General features: G+C 52.1%; 1 protein-coding gene across 1 annotated transcript; it reads right to left on the bottom strand.

Moving 5' to 3' along the window:
* Positions 1-13: 13 nt before the first annotated feature.
* CCDC43 (coiled-coil domain containing 43) lies at positions 14-12,869 on the bottom strand. Its single transcript, XM_014942682.1, has 5 exons — positions 12,655-12,869; positions 5,637-5,724; positions 2,598-2,733; positions 1,525-1,583; positions 14-346 (listed from the first exon to the last, which is right to left on the bottom strand). Exons 1-5 carry the CDS (start codon positions 12,832-12,834, stop codon positions 159-161), a joined length of 651 nt encoding a protein of 216 aa, XP_014798168.1. The 5' UTR covers positions 12,835-12,869; the 3' UTR covers positions 14-158.
* Positions 12,870-13,122: the final 253 nt, after the last annotated feature.

The following is a 13,122-nucleotide window of genomic DNA, read 5'->3' as shown; positions in this document are numbered from 1 at the left end:
AAAAAAAAAAAAAAAAAAAAGAAAAAGAAAAAAAAAAAGGAAAAACACTTCCAAAGAACCACTCGCCAGCAACGTGCCCAGAATTTCTTCTGCTTTTTAAACACACACCGTATTCTTAATTAATTTTATGCCTTGAGAGTCCAACTGCAAAACCCCAGCTATCGCTTCCGCTCGCCTTTTTGTGTCCTTTTCTTCTCCTTCTCCTTCCGCTCCTGCTTGGCCAACTTGTCCTTCTCCCGCTGCAGCTTATCTTGCTCTTTTTTCTTCTGGAACTCGTCTCGCAGCAGCTCCCGTTCCAGCTTCCTGGCGTTCAGGACGTCCTCCACGTTGGTGTTTCGGAACAGCGCTGGGGCACGTTAAGGGCAGGTGACACTCAGATGGAACCGTTTTTGGAGCTCTAACCGAGACACCACCTGTGTGCTGCCCTCACCCCCTGACTCCTGCTTCGGCTCCCTCACCGGGCGGGTCAGGAATTCGGGAACGGAGAAGGAAAAAGGAATCCCTCTTTCCAAACAGAAAAGTCACGTAGGGTAAATGCATGCTCCCTAAAAAGGATTTTTTCCTGGAAAAATCAGGTTGCCTACAGGTTCTTAAGACTGATACATAAAAATTGATTTGTAAAACCTCTACAAACCTAAGAGGAAGAAAAGCTACACCTGCAGTGCAGGTTCCTCGCGTGGATCCACTATGGCTGTGTGTGTCACACGTGTGTTTTCACATGCACATACATGTGTGTGTGTACCTGCAGGCAGTGACTAGAGCTGACAGCCTGGGGGCACGCAGCCTCCCCCGGGGCTCCCCACGGGTCCCAGGTGACGGTGCCACCCAGGGGAGGCTGCAGGGCTGGGAACAGAGGGGGCAGCTCAGCCCAGGACCACCACGTCCCCGTCTCTGCTGCAGCCCCCAGGGGCTTTGGGAAGAACATTAGAAGGAGCGAGTGGGCGTCTCCTCTGCTCTCTCTTCCTCCTAACCATCAATAATGCAGGGACAAGAGTAATTTAGGTTTCCCTGTTCAATTATATGATAAAACCCGCTTCCATCTTAAACCTGGTGAGCTCAAGGAACATCCCTAATCACTGTGTTGGGAAAAACACGGGATACTCGGTCCTTGTTCACCTTAAAGTTGAGCTCACCACAGCCTCACGAGTTTCACAGGTTTGTTTCAGTTGCACTTTTAATAAATCCTGACGCAATTCACCTCTCCGAACACCAGATACCATTAAGCTGATGTTCTGGGAGAATTACTGGTATTAAGAGCATGTTCTGTGAAGCTCCTGAGAGGGTGGAAGAGGGAAGGAAGGAAAGGAGGAGAGAAAGGAGAACGATGGGATCAGTCCCAGCTGTGCACGTGGGACAGGGAGCAGAGGGGATCTCTCACCTTTATTACCAGCAGAGTCAGTAAATGGAAAGAGAAATGACTCACCAAACTTAAAAGGTGCCCTAAAGAAAGGGGGAGTGTCAGCCCGGAGAAGGACGGATGGGAAAGTCACCAAAGCCCTGGGTCAGTGACAATTCAAAGGATACATTTCTCTGATCCAATATTTACTGCTGTCCCAATCGATCCGTCCTGTTCATCCTCGCCAGTGAGAGAATTAAGGAAATACAGACATCAGTAATGAACTTAAAACACGTCAAATAAGAGAAGAAGCTAAAAACTAAGGCAGGCACTCGAGGAGCAGGAAAGCACAACCCCCCGTGTCCAGCGCCCTCCTGCTGCCCGGGGACAGGCAGGGCTCCCTGCTCTTCAAGGAAGAGGGAACCTTAACTCTCCCACTCTCCACATCCTCTCTCTAAGGAGGATCTTTTCAGCAGATTTCTTGTCAGAAAGCAAGAAAGAAATAAAATACATTAAGTACTGTGCACAGAGGTATGGGGAGGGGATTCACTGCTCTTCTGCCACACACCTGGCCCAGGCAAACCCTTCCAGCCACACAGGGCTCCGCGGGGAGTGTGGGAAGGGCAGAGAAACACACTGGAAGGAGCATCTGCTCATGGCACTCCACCAACTAGGAGCTTCCATGCTATTTTATCTTGGAGAAGGAATTTCACTGAATTTCACTGAATTTTAGAGTTGGAAGGGACCATAGAGATCATCTAGTCCAACTCCCCTGCTGAAGCAGGATTGCCCAGAGCTTGTCAGAGCATGTTACTCAGGAGCATCCAGGTGGGGCTTGAAAATCTCCAAGGAAGGGGACTCCACACCCTCCCTGGGCAGCCTGTTCCAGGGCTCTGTCACCCTCACTGTGAAGAAGTTTCTCCTCATATTTGAGTACAACCTCTTCTGTTCCAACTTGTGCCCGTTGCCCCTCGTCTTCTTGCTGGGAACCACTGAAAAAAGTCTGGCTCCCTCCTCCTTCAACCCACCCTTGAGATACTTGTAGGCATTGATAAGGTCTCCCCTCAGCCTTCTCTTCTCCAGACTAAAGAGTCCCAGCTCTCTCAGTCTCTCCTCATAAGGGAGATGCTCCAATCCTTGAATCATCTGAAAAGACTGAAAAGTTTCTCCAATTCTCCCCACCAGACACTGCCAAGCTGGAAAGGAGTTTTAGGAGATTTCTGACAACCACTGACTCTTGACTGGGTCAGGAAAAGGATATTCCTCCTCATCGGTCACGTTGGCGTACTGGGCCAGGAGGGCAGCTTTCCTCTGCTTCTCCTCCTGGGACACCTCCTTGGGCTTCACCACGATCCTGGCCTGTTTCTCCATCATGCTGGCGAGGGCCTGGACCTCATCTGGCAAAGAGAGGAGTCAGAGCATCAGTCAGTGCCCCGCAGCCGCCGAGTCCCAGCTGGCAGATACCACAGCAGATCCCACACGCTGCTGCTTCCTCCGTCCACAGTCCCCAAAGGGCACCCAAGGGCTGTGTCCCGTCTGCAGGGAGGCAGATGTCGCCGGGGACGAGTGCTCTGAGCCAACGGGAGAGGTCTCACCCAAAAATACCCCCCAGGAGCCCTCTCAGAAGGTCAGCAGCGGCGCTGCCAGCGCGCAGGGAGCCGGCCGGTGTGGGAATTCCAGCCGCAGGCGCTGGGGGGGCAGGGAGGGGGGGCAGGATGTGACACCAGCCTCTCCTCCTCCTGTGACACCAGCCTCTCCTCGCCAGAGGAGCCCCCCCAGCTCCACGCAGCCACCATCAGATGTTGTTTTTCCAGGAGGAAGGGAAGTTTCACAATGAAACTTTGAAATCCGCAAGGCTCTTGCTAATGAAAACCCATTTTACCCCAAATTGCCTTCTCTTCTGGTTAAGAGAGGGAAAGTTTATTTAACCGTGTCCTTAAAGCCCCGTTCAATAGGAATTCTGAAAACCCAAAGTGACAGATCATGTAACATTCTCTTCTCTACCTGGGGAGACAAAGAGCTGATGGACCTTTTAATGTTGACTTTCTGCTTCCTGTTTCTTAAAATGACATTTGGGTTCTGACACCGATTTTTTTGTTTGTTTGTTAGTAACTTAACCTTAGGATTCTGTTATTCAAGTAGATATTAGCTTCACTAGGGATTTATCCTTTTATGGTGAAATAATCAAATCCTTGCATTTCTAACCACCCCGACACAAACTGCTGCCTTCTTTCTCTGGCAACTCAGAGAACTCCCTGCGCGTCACCAATGGGCTCCTCCTGCTCATACCAGCAGCAGCTCCAGCAATTCCAGCCACTTGTGCCCAAAAGTTGGATTTATTTTATTTAATGCAGAGAATAGTGTAACTTTTCCCCGTCCCCTGCCAAAGGCAAGGTCAGGCCAAGGACAGGCTGCTGTGCATTTTCAGGGAAAGCCACCAACCTGCTGTGTGGTTCTATAAAGAGGAGGTGAGGTGTGTCTGTGAGCTGCTGAGGGTTGGACACGAGAAGTGCTGTAAAAAAGCAGGCCTCATGAGAAGGGCTCAGTGTTTCTGGGATGGCCTCGCAGCTCCAGCAATTCCAGCCACTTGTGCCCAAAAGTTGGATTTATTTTATTTAATGCAGAGAATAGTGTAACTTTTCCCCGTCCCCTGCCAAAGGCAAGGTCAGGCCAAGGACAGGCTGCTGTGCATTTTCAGGGAAAGCCACCAACCTGCTGTGTGGTTCTATAAAGAGGAGGTGAGGTGTGTCTGTGAGCTGCTGAGGGTTGGACACGAGAAGTGCTGTAAAAAAGCAGGCCTCATGAGAAGGGCTCCGTGTTTCTGGGATGACATCACTCAGTGACAATATTCTGTTTGCAACCAGAACCAACGAATAAAGGCAAAGCAAACAAAAAGCAGGATTTAGCCCAAAGGGATGTTACAGTGTTGGGGGCTACGGTGAGGTCCGTGCAGGTGGGAGGTCACTGACTGATCCATGAGGAATGCTTAAACCAGCAAAATCCCTCCAGCACAGACTCCAGAGCAGAACTCAATCACCAGAACCAGCCCCTGCGATGAGCAAGAACGAGACGAAGCTCTTTGCTCCCGAACCACCAGCTGGAGAGGAGGGAGAACTCAGGGGGTGCAAAGACACGGGGGGGCTACAGGCGACGGGGAAAGGAGCAGCGTTAGCGCAGCGGCTTCACAGAGCCTCCCCCCACGAGCATTTATGGAAAAAAAAAAAAAAAAAGAAGATAATTTTAAGAAAAGATTTCAAACAAGGAAAATAAGGATGCTTTCCTGATAGGTACCGGGACCTTTTCCTGGGGCGAGCAGCAGAAGGGACAGCACCGCTCCCCGCAGGTGCGGTTTAGGTATAAAAACCACTCGTTTTCCAGAACAGTGTAAACTGGAGTAGCACCAGCATTTTATAACAACTGCACTGGCTGCCATTGCCACATAGGGAGCATTTAATGGAGAGAAAGCCCAGATATTTTGTGAAAGAAAAAAAAAAAAAAAAAGAAGATAATTTTAAGAAAAGATTTCAAACAAGGAAAATAAGGATGCTTTCCTGATAGGTACCGGGACCTTTTCCTGGGGCGAGCAGCAGAAGGGACAGCACCGCTCCCCGCAGGTGCGGTTTAGGTATAAAAACCACTCGTTTTCCAGAACAGCGTAAACTGGAGTAGCACCAGCATTTTATAACAACTGCACTGGCTGCCATTGCCACATAGGGAGCATTTAATGGAGAGAAAGCCCAGATATTTTGTGAAAGGAAATTTCAAAAATCCTACAGAAAAAAAATAAACAAATGAGCTTTTTGTCTGCAGGATCATGACCCCAAAGAGCAGCAGAGTGTGAGCAGACAGCCAGAAGTGAAACTACTCATCCTCGTTTTGTATTTCCAGACAAAACAGTAAATAAGCAGCAGAGGCAATGAGAAGCAAGTGAGGTCTGCAAACACATGGGTAGAGTTGGTTTTAACTCCTCACGGGACGAACACACAGCTCCCAGCTGGGCGAGGCCCGGCAGGACCCCATAGCAGGGGGAAAGGCACAGCCAGCAGAGACACTACCTTCTTTTTCCTCTTTGGCGTCAACAATCTGAGACTCAGACCACTTCTCCACCACTTCCCTGCAAACATCGTTCAAGACATCTTCTTCCTAGTAAGGGAAAAGAGACTTCTCAGTCTTGGAGCAGAGTTAAAGGAGCATGAATCAGGTATGAAAAGCACCGGCTGCGGAGAATCTGAACACCCAACGACGAGGCCCAGCAGGTCACCCACAGCAGGGGGAAAGGCACAGCCAGCAGAGACACTACCTTCTTTTTCCTCTTTGGCGTCAACAATCTGAGACTCAGACCACTTCTCCACCACTTCCCTGCAAACATCGTTCAAGACATCTTCTTCCTAGTAAGGGAAAAGAGACTTCTCAGTCTTGGAGCAGAGTTAAAGGAGCATGAATCAGGTATGAAAAGCATCGGCTGCGAAGAATGTGAACACCCGGCGCTGAGCTCACAGCTTTGCACACTCAGGAACTTACACACTGATACAAGTCACACACGCAATTGTTGACACAGCTCAGGACTAGAACAGCCCTGACCCACCACACAAACACACGGTGTCCAGGCTGTGTCCAACAGCCCCGCGCGGGGCGACGCCGGGTCACCGCGGGGGGTGAAGTTTCCTGTGACAGAGCTCTCACAACACACACTGGGTCACAGCAGTGCAACAGCCCTGCGAACGCCGAAGAAAGGCAGGCAGGGTGTCTCCACTCCAGAAATCTACCACCCAGCATTGTCTCTCCTCTCAAGCAAAGCTGCAGAGAAGCAACTCAGAGGCCACCTCCGATGGCCAGTCTCACTGAAGCGAATAGATGAGGCTGGATGCAACTGGTCAGGGCCAGAACAGAGCTGGAACCACTTTGGATGTACTGAGAGACCATCTCCTCCCACCCACAGGGATACTCTTGTCCCCCTTGACCTGCCCTGCAGCATTAACCATGATCTAGAGGTGCCAGTGGAATGTGTTCACACTGTTCTCCTCTGCTGAAGAAGACTTTAAAATGCAGGGAGAAAGGGAACACACCAACCAGCCACAGGACGGTATTCCCACCACCACATCACAGAAGCACAGACTGGCAGGGGTTGGAAGGGACCTCTGGAGACCATCCAGTCCAACTCCCTGCCAGAGCAGGGCCACCCACAGCAGGTCCCACAGGAACGTGTCCAGGTGGGTTGGAATGTCTCCAGAGAAGGAGACTCCACCACCTCCCTGGGCAGCCTCTGCCAGGGCTCTGCCACCCTCACAGCAAAGAAGTTCCTCCTCATGTTGAGGTGGAACTTCTTATATTCAAGTTTGTGCCCATTTCCTCTTGTCCTGTCCCTGGGCACCAATGGGAAAAGCCTGGCCCCATCTTCCTGACACCCACACTTGAAGTATTTATAGGTGTTGATCAGATCCCCCCTCAGCCTTCTCTTCTCCAGACTAAAAAGACCCAAGTCCCTCAGCCTCTCCTCCTAAGAGAGATGCTCCAGGCCCCTCGTCATCTCTGTAGCCTCCACTGTACCCTCTCCAGCAGTTCCCTGTCCCTCTGGAACTGGGGAGCCCAGAACTGGTCCCAGTGCTCTAGATTTGGCCTCACCAAGGCACAGGGGCAGGATGACCTCCCTCCACCTGCTGGCCACTTTCTTCTTAATGCTCCCCAGGAGACCATCGGCCTTCTTGGCCACAAGGGCTCATTGCTGGCCTATGGGCAACTTGTTGTCCACCAGGACTCCGAGGTCCCTCTCTGCAGAGCTGCTCTCCAGCAGGTCACCCCCAACCTGTACTGGTGCAGGGGGTTATTCCTCCACAGGTGCAGGACCCTGCACTTGTCCTTGGTGAACTTTATAAGGTTCCTCTTGACCCAACTCTCCAGCCTGTCCAGGTCTCGCTGTATGACAGCACAGATCCTTCTCCTGTGGAGTCCCACTGTGACTCTGTCTCCTCAGTGCCTACGTACACTGATCAACACCAGAATTCGAGTTCCAGCAGCAGAGAGGTGACACACTATCACACCTCATCACACACAGCGACAGCCTTTCTTTGAGAACTGCCCAATACACGAGTTCAGGTTTGGGAGCTGAGTCCAGGGAAGAAACACGATCCTGATGAAAGAGAAAAGTGCTGTGAAGAGTTACAGGCAACATCACCGGGAACGTTCACCGGGAAGACGTATGTGTAGGACGGGCAGGATGTTTCTTTTTATTTATTTATTAATTTATTTTGCTCATTAACACTAAATCAGTTTTGCTACAGCTTGAGAGGCAGAGGGGCTTGAGGAGAGCTGATACCCAACAGAAACTTGTTGCCCAGGGACACCTGAGGAACGAGCAGGCTGGGACTGAGACACCCCGACCCCCTGCACCTCCACATCACCCGTGTTACTGCTCAGGCTGCGTCCAGCACTGCCTGCAGGTCCCTGCGGTCTCCTGCTCTGCTCTGCACCCAACAGTGACAGTGACCTCTTACAGAGCTCTGCTGCCAGCCCTGACCATCCCCTGCCCTGCCTAGGCCAAAAGCTAGCTCCGAGAAGCAGAAAACCTGATGAACTCTGCCTAGAAAAGAATTTCTTGTAAAGTTGTGTAGGAACCAGACCTCTGCCCCCTTCCCAGCCCACACAGCGGGTGGGCAGTAATGGGCATTTCAAACACCAAACACCTGTGCACAGACTTCCCACCAGAGACACAATGATCCCACCCTCATCTTGAGAACTTGGGCACTGGGTGCCTAGAAAAAATACTTCCAATCTCCAGACAGACTGGAGATTAGTCACCCAGCAGAGCAAAGCTCAAGTCAAAAACCACCGAGTTCTCCCCAGCTGTGGGACAGACGAGGAGATAAAAACATCCACAAAAATCTCTCCACCTTTTGCTCCAATACAAATAAAGAGCAACTCGGAATAAAGTCTCCCACCCTGAGCCTACTACAGCAGAGCACAGAATTCCCCACGTAACAGGCAGACAGCAGGACCAACAGAGACTACTACAGCAGAGCACAGAATTCCCCACGTGACAGGCAGACAGCAGGACCAACAGCGAGCAACACCATCACATGGAGCAACCCAGCACCACGTTCACAACCACCATTCAGGGCCGTACACACAACGAACATACACGGCAACACCGTCACACGGCAACACCGTGGCCCAGCACCGAGGTCACAGGCACTGTTCAGGGCCGTACACACAACGAACACGGTCCCTGGGCTGGGGAGGAGACACTGCAAGGACAAACACACGGGACACTCGAGGCTGTGGGAGGAGATGATCTGCAAACAGAGAAACAGCAGAAGGACAAAGGGTTTGTCATTCCCACCAATATCAGGCTCCACTTTAAGAAGTCAACACGCCTTTAACCCGAGCAGATCCAGAGGACAGGCTGCTGCTGCCAAGGTCAGGGTGGTTCAGGTCTGGAAGAACCCACTGACCCCACTCCCACCAGATGACACACATCCTCCCAGGAACATGCTGGGTGAGCAGAGCAGCAACGAGGATGATGGGCACATTTCAAGTGCCAGCGAGAGGAACCCTTCCAGCCCTCAGAGACACAGCTGAGTCATGAAAGGATAATGAAAGTCAGCATGGGTCAAGGACAGGGAAGACATGAAGGGTTTTAAGGGCCAGAAACACTCACAGTAAAAGGGTCCTGCTCGATGGAGGTGCTCCCCAAGCGTGGGGAATACTGGCCTGCTGGAATCAAGGCTGGCAAAACTCTGAGCAACTTAAGCCAAGAGAGAAGGCTGGGAGAGACGTACTCCCTGGGTGCCCAGTTTCAGTGTGCAGGAGGAAGAAAATCAGTCAAGAGATGACAGCGAGCAACACCATCACATGGAGCAACCCAGCACCACGTTCACAACCACCATTCAGGGCCGTACACACAACGAACATGGTCCCTGGGCTGGGGAGGAGACACTGCAAGGACAAACACACGGGACACTCGAGGCTGTGGGAGGAGATGATCTGCAAACAGAGAAACAGCAGAAGGACAAAGGGTTTGTGATTCCCACCAATATCAGGCTCCACTTTAAGAAGTCAACACGCCTTTAACCCGAGCAGATCCAGAGGACAGGCTGCTGCTGCCAAGGTCAGGGTGGTTCAGGTCTGGAAGAACCCACTGACCCCACTCCCACCAGATGACACACATCCTCCCAGGAACATGCTGGGTGAGCAGAGCAGCAACGAGGATGATGGGCACATTTCAAGCACCAGCAAGAGGAACCCTTCCAGCCCTCAGAGACACAGCTGAGTCATGAAAGGATAATGAAAGTCAGCATGGGTCAAGGACAGGGAAGACATGAAGGGTTTTAAGGGCCAGAAACACTCACAGTAAAAGGATCCTGCTCGATGGAGGTGCTCCCCGAGTGCAGGGAATGCTGGCCTGCTGGAATCAAGGCTGGCAAAACTCTGAGCAACTTAAGCCAGGAGAGAAGGCTGGGAGAGACGTACTCCCTGGGTGCCCAGTTTCAGTGTGCAGGAGGAAGAAAATCAGTCAAGAGATGACAGAGGAGTGGCCATAAGTGGGAAGAAAAATAAACAGGAAAAGAGCAAGAATGAAGGCAGAGACCTGGGCAACCTTCGGATGAGGGTTTGAGCAGTAAGAAACAAACCAGGTGTCTGTTTATCAGTGGAGACAGGCCTATGAGGGGTGAAGAACACAAAAGTGAGGTGTTCTAGTGATCCCAGAAACAGGACAAAAAAACCCGCCTTGGAGCTGGAGAGTCCTTGTATTCAGAAAGGAAGAAAGACCAAGATGGCAGTGTGTGAACAGACAGGAATGAAGCACAAGAAGAGAAACAGGATGGGGCAGCCTGGGCCAAACAACCCTTATGGAAGCAGAAAGAAGCTGTGTCTCACGGTGAGGCCTTGGCTGCAGCACCCTCCTGTCCAGCTGCAGGCAGGACGGAGCCCTCCAGCACAGCCCTGGTCCTGGGGGACTCACATCCTTGTGTGAGAGCAAACGCAGTAACAGCAGCAGAGCTCTGAGAGCTGAGGGTGCAACGACCAGTTACCTTCATCCAGTATTCCCCACACAGAGAGGAAACGATGTTGGTTTAGAGATTATCAAATACAGACAACAATTAACTCCAGAAAATACAAGTGATCCGGAATCTGTCTGGTTTAAAGAGAAGAACTGAACAGAAACAGATCTCAGTCCTAAGTTTCTTGATTTGAAATTGTTATACCTTAATAAACTCTGGCAACTAATGAATGACACTGCCAGGACTGAGGAACCATAGACATGAATGCATAGGTCGCCTGGAATTTATTTCTCTGAGGGTTGTCAAAAACAAACAAATGACCTGGAATTTGTGAAAAGAACAAAGAGAAAAGACTTGCCAAGAAACAGCTCCACATTAACCAAATAAAATATTGCTTCAAGCCAATACAGAAATAAGCACAGTCTACAAATAAAGAAAAAAATGCACCGACTTCAAAAAGTAATTAGAAAGTTGAAGGGTTCAAGAGGCAAAAAGGTTTTACAAGAATTGTAGAAAAATCAAACCAAGTTCAAACTTGCAAGCGAAGCCAAAGTCAGCTGTGACTGTGACACAAAGAAGAAAACAAAGAGAAGAAATGGGGCTGTGGTGCAACACATACAGGATAAGGGCAGCCCAGAACTCGAGGAACATCAAAACTCTGCACCAGTTCCCTCACAAGAGAAGAGTAACTGGGCACTAAAGAGGAACGGGGACATGTCAGCGGGGCAGGGGACACACCACACACCTCCAGAGACAGCACAGCCCGGGCTGGCCAGTCCACAGCTGGTGTGGTCAAGGATCTGACATGGGCTCTGCCTTGGGTGATGAAATGGAGCGAGTCTGGTAATTGCAGGCAAGTTAATTATCCTCAGCTGTTTCAGAACAGCATTTTCCAAAGATGTTTTGCTCTCCCCTAACGCCAGCAGGATGCACTATTCACTCCTCTGATTATTTCAGGTACAAAGCCACACTGGCAGTGACGTTGCTGTGAGAAAGCACCTTACCAGCGGTGCCCGAGGTGGGGAAGGGATGGCTGAGGAGTGAAGAGGTGCTCTGGCTCTTAGGAGAAATGATTTTAAATGGCACACCGTCAGTGAATGGAAGGAATCACATTATATAGTTACCTACAGTAACAGCTGATTGTAGTGACCAAGTCCCTTTGGGTTTTGTGCTCCCCTACAGACATTTTGGGGAGGAAATCAGTGATGGCCACTGAGCACTTCTTCAACAGGAGCACACACTAATTATTTCACATTTTACACTAAAAAACATCTATTTATGGAATAGCCCGAGATACACATAGAATCACATGGATTGGAAGGGACCTCTGGAGACCATCCAGTCCAACCCCCTGCCAGAGCAGGGCCACCTAGAGCAGGTCCCACAGGAACGTGTCCAGGTGGGTTTGAATGTCTCCAGAGAAGGAGACTCCACCACCTCCCTGAGCAGCCTCTGCCAGGGCTCTGCCACCCTCACAGCAAAGAAGTTCCTCCTCGTCTTGAGGTGGAACTTCTTATGTACAAGTTTGTGCCCATTTCCTCTTGTCCTGTCACTGGGCACCACTGAAAAAAGCCTGGCCCCATCCTCCTGACACCCACCCTTGAAGTATTTATAGGTGTTGATCGGATCCCCCTCAGTCTGCTCTTCTCCAGGCTAAAAAGACCCAAGTCCCTCAGCCTCTGCATAAATCCTACAGCCCCCAAAGGAAATGACTGTAGAAGAGAAATTGCTTTCTGCACTCTCCTAACTCTCTTCCAGAGATTTTTGGAGGGCAGAGGCAGCACTGCCCACCCCTGCGAGCTCCAGCCCCTGCCCTCCCACTGTCCCAGCTGGGAGACAGACCCTGCTCCAGCCTCATCCAAGGGATCCAGAGGACAACACGGTGCTGTGAGGAACGAGACCTGCTGGAGGAGGGATGACCACGGAACACAGCTACTGCTGAACTGCTCTGAAGGAATGTGTTGTTAGAAATCATCTCTTAAACTACATTTAGGAACCACCCAGCTCGCAGGCTGAACCCCGTGGCCTCCACACAACTAAAAATCAACCCCTTTTCCTCCCCCGCCGAACAGCCACGCTGCACAGCGGCTGCCCAGGCTCCCGGGCACCCCCAAAACCGGCACCAAAGAGAACCCCAACCAGCAAAAAACCCCAACTAAACCCCGAGCACCCGGAGGGCCCAGTTATCCACCAGTTGGCTCCAGGGGAGCGCTGCCCGCCCGTTCCCCACCGACCCTCCGAGCCCAGCGAGGCCGCGACCACCCACCCCCTCCGAGGGGGCCCGTCCGGTGAGAGGACCCCCCCCGGCCCGGCCCTCACCAGGCAGGCGGCCAGGACGCCTCGCAGCGCTTCCAGCCGCTCCTCATCGCTCTCCTCCCCGCGGAGCAGCCCCTCGATGTAGGCGCCGTAGACGGCGCGGTCGAGGCCCAGCTCCTCCAGCCGCCCCGCCAGCCAGGCCGCGAACCCACCCTCCGCCGCCTCCCCACCGGGCGCCGCCATCTTGGAGCCGCGCCGCCTCCACCGCGCATGGCGGGGAGGGGAGAGGGGGCGCGACGGTGGCCGCGAAGGACAAACATGTGGCGGGGCCGGCGAAGCGGGAGGGAAGCACCCCTCCGTGCCGGCGGCCTCAGAGCGAGCGGGACCTGTGGGGTGGCTCCCGGTGTGCGGGAGCTCATTCCCCCTCAGAGGTGGCGAAGGAGGCGCGGTGCTTTCGCGGAAGGGGGAAGAGTGTCCCGACGCGGCCGCCGTAGCGCCGCCGCCGTTAGGGGCGGGGCGGGAGTTTAAACT

Source organism: Calidris pugnax, unplaced genomic scaffold (assembly GCF_001431845.1).
Source record: "Calidris pugnax isolate Ruff unplaced genomic scaffold, ASM143184v1 scaffold108, whole genome shotgun sequence".
NCBI lineage: Eukaryota > Metazoa > Chordata > Aves > Charadriiformes > Scolopacidae > Calidris > Calidris pugnax.
Note: the sequence above shows the minus strand (reverse complement) of the source record. Positions and strands in the feature narration are given on the sequence as shown.